Source organism: Trachymyrmex septentrionalis, unplaced genomic scaffold (assembly GCF_001594115.1).
Source record: "Trachymyrmex septentrionalis isolate Tsep2-gDNA-1 unplaced genomic scaffold, Tsep1.0 scaffold330, whole genome shotgun sequence".
Classification (NCBI taxonomy): domain Eukaryota; kingdom Metazoa; phylum Arthropoda; class Insecta; order Hymenoptera; family Formicidae; genus Trachymyrmex; species Trachymyrmex septentrionalis.
Window position 1 is genome coordinate 13,331 of NW_017305495.1, and position 8,910 is coordinate 22,240.

The 8,910-nt window shown below is 35.7% G+C and overlaps 1 protein-coding gene across 1 annotated transcript in view; it reads right to left on the reverse strand.

The window, feature by feature from the left end:
• Window positions 1-8,197, reverse strand: part of LOC108750170 (nucleoredoxin-like) — a 14,038-nt gene extending 5,841 nt beyond the window's left edge. Inside the window, exon 1 of the mRNA XM_018489449.1 lies at window positions 7,742-8,197. Coding sequence (XP_018344951.1) covers window positions 7,742-8,197 — 456 coding nt within the window. The remainder of the gene's footprint in view (window positions 1-7,741) is intronic.
• Window positions 8,198-8,910: the final 713 nt, after the last annotated feature.

The window sequence follows — 8,910 nt, forward strand, 5'->3', positions numbered from 1 at the left end:
GGAGGGGAGAGAGAGAGAAGGATACAGAAGGGAAGCAGGGAGCTGCGCAGAGGCACGTCCCTTCATATATTTCCCGCTCTCGCGTCACGTGGTGCCCTACGACGTGGTGGTGCTTTCGCGCTCGCCCTCTCTCGACTGATCGATAACGCGTGCGTCTTCCCTTGCCCGCGTTGCTACCGCTCAGCGAACGACGCTGCTATCGTTATTTTCCCCGTTCAACTCTATACACCGAGCACCCACGAGCACCGTCATAAACGCCCGTCCGTTATTAGACGAGCCCTCTCACCAGTACTCGACGACGAAACGGTATCGCTCGAGATCCAAATTGAAATTACTCAGAACGTAATAGAATGTTCGAAACTTTTTTATGAAAAAGTCCGATATTAGTTCCTTCGTTTCATTTGGTAATTTATCTGACGTGGAACGTTCTCCTGCTTATTCCTTACATTCGACATCCTTAAAATTCCCTGACGGAGTAATTGCCTTCCATGAAGGCATTTCTTAATATTTAAATGTATGTATTCTGTCTGAAATATATACGGGATAAAGATCTTATATATAAATTCGCTTACATATCGGAGCATTTTCGATCGCTTATCGTGTCTTAAATGAATATTAAATATTTAGAATTAACAATAATTTTGTTAAATAATCATAATATAATTGAAAAATAAAAAATAATATACATATTATTTTGTTATAAATTAATTATTATATCAAGAGACGCGGTTTCGGGTATCAAGTGCTTGATTGTTACATTGTTATATATACACATGTATGATTATGATATTAAATTATTACCGAATAAACAATCAAATTCTACAAATTTTTAGAATATATGAAGCATGCGCTAGAAATATTCTCTGATGTAATTAAATTCGTATGTGTCAAAGCATTTACGACCTCATAAATTACGATCTCCGTGCATATACTGCATACATCTAATATAATGGACAAGCATTTGTGACGTCCAACACATTCCCTATACAGGGTGTCTGTTAAGTAAGGTCGGAGCCGCATCGGGGGCGTAGAATGGGTCAAGAGGAACAAAAAAGTTTTATATCATTTTGTAATTTTCGCATTAGTTAACAGATAGAGATATTAATAAAGATATTAATTACTAAAAATGGCCGAATATTGGTCTTTAATAATTTTTTTCTCAAATACTATCAAATTTGCAGAAAAACTGTAAGAGACAAAAATTGTTTACTTTCTTCTCATAAAGTTCTGAGAATTTTTTCAGAATTTTTTAATACCGTATTTTCTCATGATAATAAAAATAAGAAAATGCAGTACTAAAAAGTTGATAAAAAATTCTGAAAAAATTCTTAGAGTTCTATGAGAAAAAAATAAACAATTTTTATCTCTTATAAGTTTTTTTTGTAAAATTAATACTATTTGGCCATTTTTAGTAATTAATATCTTGTTAACTATTCCGAAAATTACAAAATGGTATAAGACTGTTTTGTTCCTCAACTCATTCTACACCCCCAATGCGGCTTTACTTAACAGACACCCTGTATACCATCGCGACGTTGCACTCTATATGCTTCTCTATATGCTTCTCTCTCTCTCTCTCTCTCTCTCCCTCTCTCCCTCTCTCTCTCTCTCTTCCTCTTCCGTATCTACCACATGTTTTCTCTCGTCGTAGAGCTTTTCCCTCTTGTTCATTACTGACAAAATCACCCTGGTTCGCCAGTGGAAGCGAGCAACCGAGCTAAAAAAGAACTGAGGGAGGACGAGAAAAAAAGAGGCGAGACAGAGATCACTTTTGACTGGTTCGCACGCGTTCAATCGCCTCCCCCTCCCACCCCCCCCACCCCCCTTTATGTATACAGAGAGACCGCAGTCTAGTTCGACGCCTCTGCCGTGCGCGCTCAACTGCAGCCGTCGCGACGACAGCCGCATGCTCTCCCTTCGGATTCCCTCTCGGTTATATCCAAGGGCGCTGTTCATAAGCAATGTCCACAGATAAGCGAATGTCGCGTGTAGGTAGCTCGTTACGGTCGGCGTGGGATTTGCCGCTTTTTGCAAACTGGTGCGACAACACCATAGACAACACGAACGAGATTCTCCCTTCCCACTGTGCGCGGAGCGATAATAAATCTGAGATGTTTAATAAATAAAAAAAGAAAAAAAAAAGAGGAAAGGGAATTTATATCCCTGTGGTGGTTGTTATCGATAAACGAGTCGCTTGGAACGAACAGCGACCAAGTGTAGGCGACATGTCGGAAACGTGACGCTTCTAACCGACGACGTGTTAAATAATTGTTGAAATAATCTGCTGAGAGATCTTCAACTACCCGTCATATTTTGAGTAGATTTTTTTCCTTTCAGTCCTAGGTTGAGTATTTTTATGATAAATTCGATCGCGCTAAATCGGAGTAATTTATGCAAATTGGAGTCCCTTCGACTGCCTTTGAACGGATAAAAGAAAATCGTCTTAAATTCATTCGTTGCTTCGTTACTATTAATAATCCATGGAAAGTATTCGATTATTAGGAAGATAACTGCCGCCGTAAAAAGCACGACGACCGCGCTACTCAAAGTTCCTTGTTGAGATTCATTTTTCCCCTGCAAATATAGGGACGGCTTTTCGTACGAGCAACCTGTGCATTCACCATTTTTCCTTTGATCACAGACTAACAGGCCATGCACAATTCATAGACATGCATCGTGGTTAAAAAAAAGAATACAAAACAAATTGCAAAAGAAATACGCGACATAGAGTAGCGGTAAGATTTTGCTTGTCTACGTACATTTACACTGCAGAATCAGTCTTGATACTTGTTTTTTTAATAATTATTAAAGCTGTTCGAAACAGTAATTAATTGCCAAGACTAATAAAACAATTGACAAATAGAAGCTTGTGAATATAACAATGTGTCATATGTATTCGCAAATTTATTAATATAATATCAATAAATTTTAGATTAGATGCTAATTGAAAATATTAATAAAACGTTTTTAAGAGTATTATATTTATTACGAAATGTTAATAAAACAATTTACATTTATTACACATAACAAAAATATGTTAATTATCTTTTATCGCGCTGATACGTAATGCATAGACAATCTATTTAAGTAATACTTACCGCTCCCAATGTCTTTTTTTATATTTGGAAATCTGAATTCTTATCAAAATCAATATTGAGTTTGCAATTGCTCTCTTGACATTATCGGTCAAATTGTCTTGTAGATTTAAAAATTATATCGAGAAAAAGATCATTTTGATATTCGGTTGTATAACGTTAACATTAATTCTTTCTTATTTGTTTTGTTTAAGGTATTTACTAATCAGATATTCATTAAGAAGGTATACGATCAATACACAAGAAGTATATAATTATTATCGTGATAATCGATTAACAATTACACGGTACTAAATGAAAGATTAATCTCGTACGTAGGTAATGGAAGATTAATCCATCATGCATCAAAATGGAATGATAGATCTAGGGAAATGAACCGGAAAGGAGGGAAAAGTAGGGGGAGGAAAGGGGAGAGAACAAGAGAAAGAGAGAGAGAGAGAGAGAGAGAGAGAGAGAGAACTATTAGCTAATATGATAACTTAATTAGCAAATTTCGAATAATTAGTAGAAACAGTCTAATCTATATTTCTCCAACCGCAATATTTTTAAATTAGCATTTCGGCGAGTTGCTTCGTTGATTCTATCGTAAATAAACAATTACGTTATGTTATATTGACATACATCCGTCAAATCGGACACGATCCAGATCTAATACACTCAGATATTTCAAACAGAGAGTTTACAAGATGTTTATAAAAAGATTGCTTACACAGAATTCCAGATAAACCGCTATAATTTTTGGTTGTGGGTTTCTTTTTATTATAAGATGGATATCATAAGCAAAAATTCAATCGTCTCTTTAAAAAAAAAAAAAATTTGGCAAATACATTTAATAATCAACGTGCAAATTAAATAGCTGCAAAGTTCGTTCAGAATTAAATGGAGTATGTAAAATCCGCGATTATTTTGCTTCTTCATAATATATTTTAATGTCGCAGTCTCATTAATATAGATCAAATTATCAACGATGATTTCAAATCAAAAGCTGATTTCTCTGATTAAAATTCAAAACGCAATTATACAATATATAAAAGAAAAGCGAGCCGAGAGATGATTTAATATTTCATGGCTCTCGTTCGGATTTTCGGGCAGGAAAACAGCTGTAGTTCGCACTTCATTTTTTATGAACAATCTCATTGCACGAGTCCGCGCGAATGAAGGAAAACATACACCGTGAACAAACTCTCATCTCCGTCTTTCCATTTCTTCATCTTCCGAGTTCCGATTCCTTTTATTATCGCATGGAACGAAAGGGAACGCTATTTGAGGAAGATATGGGTCGACTATCCATCCGGAATAGAAGGCTTCCCAGTCGTCAGTTTTATCCCTTTTTTTTCCACACGGAATGACTTTCTCGTTAGTTTTTGCTTGCGGATAAAGACGCGCGTTTTCTTACGAGACGATTTAAAAATGCCGAGCCATGATGAACCTTGCTGATTGAAACATCGAAGCGATGATGGATCGCCTAGAAGCCATATATTGTACTGCAGACTAGTTTATCCTCTCGTGAAGATATATGATAGAGAAGATAGAAAAGTACTGAAAATAGGCGCGAAAAAGGCGAATGACCGCTAGAAATGATAAGCAATGTGATAAACCATACTATTAAATTTTGCCCGATGATGTTTCATCAAACATGCAGCTCTTCAATGTAAGACAAAAATACTGTAAAAGATATCAATTTTTAATTGTATATAATTTAAGAACAAAATGTCACAGAAAAAAATTCAAATGCAAATTTAAAGCACTATCTTTATACCTTAAAATGCGTGGCCAAAAACTTCTCTATGATTTTTTTCATTGAGATATTTTATAAAATGCGACAAAAATATTAGTGTCAAAATATTAAATGTTACTTCAGATACAGACCTAAAAATAATTTTGTCGTATTGTTATATTAAAAACTAAAATAATTACGCAGGAAACTCAAACAATGCTGGAAAAAGTTTTGATATTTGAGCAACCAATTTGAGCATCCTATTTAATTATTTTGATAAATTAACAAAATTTATTTTCAGATCTATATCTAAATTTTTAGATACTTCAGCAAAATCGTTTTTTCCGTGTTATTTTTAATAAATGTAACAGTTTCAACTATCATCGTATTTTAATTATAAAAATATAAAACGTTATAATATTTAAAAAAAAAATAGATCATTCTCTCTGAATAGTGATCTCTAATTCTCTTAAATTGTAATCTTCAATTGAATTGAAGATTACGGGATAACTATTATCCTCGTTTCTCTGTTCAACAAAACTATCACAAAGCATTCGTAATTACGCCGAGATGCTCTCAAAAGTGATTTAAGCGTGAAATTAATGAGCGGAAACCAATCGCGATGATACTTCACGTTGATTACGATTCGTTACGGTCGCCTCGCAATTGAGATTGATTAAATGTATGTATTGCATCCTGTATATCCCTATTATAAATATCAACGAGCTTAAAATATCTCGGCTGAATAAAATACAAAGTGGTCCTCTAGTAACGTTTGAACATTTCAAATGTTATTCACGTTTAATTGGAAAAGATATAATCCGTATATATCGCTATTAAAGCTTAAACGGAAAGTTTCGGTATTATGATTAAATGAATATGATTAATGGACTATAATATGATTAAATAAGAAATGTAGTCCATATAAAAGCTAGCTATGAAATAAATCTCATCTCAAGATATATCGGAGTATAAAAATTCGAGTGCTTGATTCGTTGCGATCGATTTCAACCTACGCTCGAGAAAATCTTCATTCAGAAGAAACTGACCATTTAATTTCATAAAAATCTCGCTCCATTATTTTAAAGTTACGCTTTCTACGCTTTCTACGCTTATTGTCAAATATTCCCTACTCTCTAATTTTTCGAGTGCCCCTCGGGCGAAGAGAAATTCGAAATACGATGCATTAGCGGATAGCACGCAACAACAAGACACTTCGCCTGAAACACCGCTCTTTCTCCCCAAGCCATTCACACGCGAACCTTTTCTTACAAGTTGCACTTTCGCAATTTTCTTTGTCGTAGTATTTTGCTCGTACCTCCGCGTCGTATCAACGATAACGCATATCGGGTAATGGTAAAAAGATCGCGCCGGTGAATAAGTTCTCGAAGGAAACGAAACATGCATGAAACCGACTTTCCTTCCTCCGCTTGGCGTGTCCGCGTAAATAACATTCGGACCTTAAATAGCGCGGCTGTGTCGCTCGAAAGGGTTAAAATGCCTGTGGCTGAAATGAAAAACGGAGGTCGTTGTGCGTTGTCGTCCTCAGCCAGAATAAAATCCCATGCGTGCGGGAATACAATTCTAAAATCGCTGCCTAAGGCGATGTTTACAGTATAGATGCATTCTGGCAAAATTCTTTCTCTCTCTCTCTCTCTCTCTCTCTCTCTCTCTCTCTCTCTCTCTCTTCACCGTTTGTTTGTTGGACGGCTAGAGCAATTAAAAACTTTTTAAATGTGTATTTTTGTTATCTTTGATCATCGTACACATCCCATCAGTTGCATATCACACACAAACCGAGAAAACTAGATTTTTATTTAACTTTGAAGATTGAAATGTAAATTAAATTAATTGAAGACGTAAATAAACAACGAAATTTTGTATTTTAATTTTGATTTTAGCGATACTTTGATCCAAAATTTATTTTCAAGATATTTGCAAGGAATGGCTGTACTAAGGTATTTAAAAGTTTAGCTAGATATAGATTTGAGGATAATTTTGTTAGACTACCAAAATAATTACATAGGACGCTTAAATTACTTGCTAAAATTTCATAGCTTCTTGCAGCATCGTTCATTATATTTAGCGTCTTACATTATTATTTTGATGATCTAACAAAATTATTTTTAGATTGGTTTCTAGCTAAATTTTTAGATTTTATCAAAATTGCTCTTTCTATGTGATATTGACAAATAAAAAGTTTATGATAAATGATAAGTAACCATAAAATTTTCATTGTATTATATAAAAGAGATATTCTCTTCAAATACTCGACCTTTTCTGAGATCGAATAATTCGAATCATTTATTTTTCAAACTTATATTTTTCGAATCTTTCAAACCTAATTAATATACGATTATTCCGAATTTGAGTAAAAATATTAACGAAAAGCGAAGAAATGAAAACTTATTATTACTTATTATATTTCTGTTTACAACAAGTACTATTCTTTATGCAATTTTTAGATATTTAATACCTAAACAATCGAGTCGTCGCAGATTGTGAATCATTGAAACAGTTTCGATCTTTATAAATCTATTCTAATTTATATTTTCATTTTAACTACAATGAATTCCTCGAGAATTCTTTCTACCTCGAATACTTCGGCAATACGCGATTTACATTTACATTACACCCGAGACTGACCAAGGCCGGCAACATCATTGGCTTTTCTTATTTCGAGAAAAAGGCGGCATGTAAAAATACTTCAAAGCTTTCTTTAAACTGAATACCATTGTCACATGTCTATACATTTCAAACATTAAAAATGGTCAGTAAAAGAATTTCAATAGTACAAAATATTAATATCATGTAAGCAAAAAATTCACATAAATTGAAAAGGAAAGGAACAGAAAGAAGAATAGAAATGGAGAAAGCGTGAAAAAATCAAACGATTTTGCCGGTCTCATACCGAAAAGAAGATTCTTACTTTTCTCTCGTAGTCACGATTCGGCACGGCGAGCCAAGGTAGATCGGCTACGTGGGCGCGAAAGCTCTCGTCAAAGTCGAGCACCTCGGTTACGTTACTCCAGAGGACCACGTGCACCACCTCGAATTTCTTTTTCTTCTCACCGTTACCACCGCCTCCGCCGTTGACACTCGCGTAAAGTTCGACCAGTTGACGAGTGAAGTCGTCGCAGGTCGCACCGGGATTCACGAAGCTGAAGTACATGCCGACGATCTCACAGGCTGGACGGCCGTCCTCGTGGACGAGAGTGGCGGCCGCCGAGTCGATTGACTTCCTCGTGTCATTAACGTAACTGCAACGCGCGAGCTGCTTGCCAAAGAGCCGGTGTTGCCAGCATAGTGGCTTACCGGCCGTTGACGAAGCCTTCCTGTCAGTACTTGCCGCGGATACCTGTTCGTTGACGCACCGTTCAGCCATCGCTCTGCGACACGACTGGCCTGGGCTAAAGAGTCTGAAGACTGAACTGCCTTGTTCGCCGGCGACGCGCGCCGACGAGGAGCCCCTCGACGGAGGAGGGATTGAACGCCGCCAGACACTGCACCGCCGCAACGCAACACCACGTGTTACCAGCCAACTACAGCGACAGAAAGGCAGACGCAGACAGACAAACTGAATTACTGAAATTGAATTCGTATTTCGTATCATGCCGATACTTGCATGCGGCGATACTACATAAGCCGCGCATCCGAAACGCGCATCCAAAACCGGCCTCCCAGCACGTTTAGGCAGTATTGAGTTATGAATGTCTTTTTGTGCTTTTATTTCGGAGCAAGGTACCTATACCTACATTTATTTTAATTTTTTTAACGTATTTAATATTATTTATGTTCCTCTTTTGACTTGAAAAGCGTCAAAGCGTTACTAGCTTTCATTATTTTCTTTTGTTATACATATATTCCCGGCAAAAACTTTTCCTACAATTTTCATACATATTTTTTCAGAATGTTTACACAGATTTTAGAATGTTTCTAAATTCTTGTAAAATTTTATAACATTTTAGAAAATTTTTTGAATTTTTTATACAAATTGAAACACTTTCTGAAATGCTAAGAAATGCTAAGAAAGTTTATGTTATTTTCTAAAATTAATTCTTTATACATATATATGTGAATTCTAACATATTTTTAAGA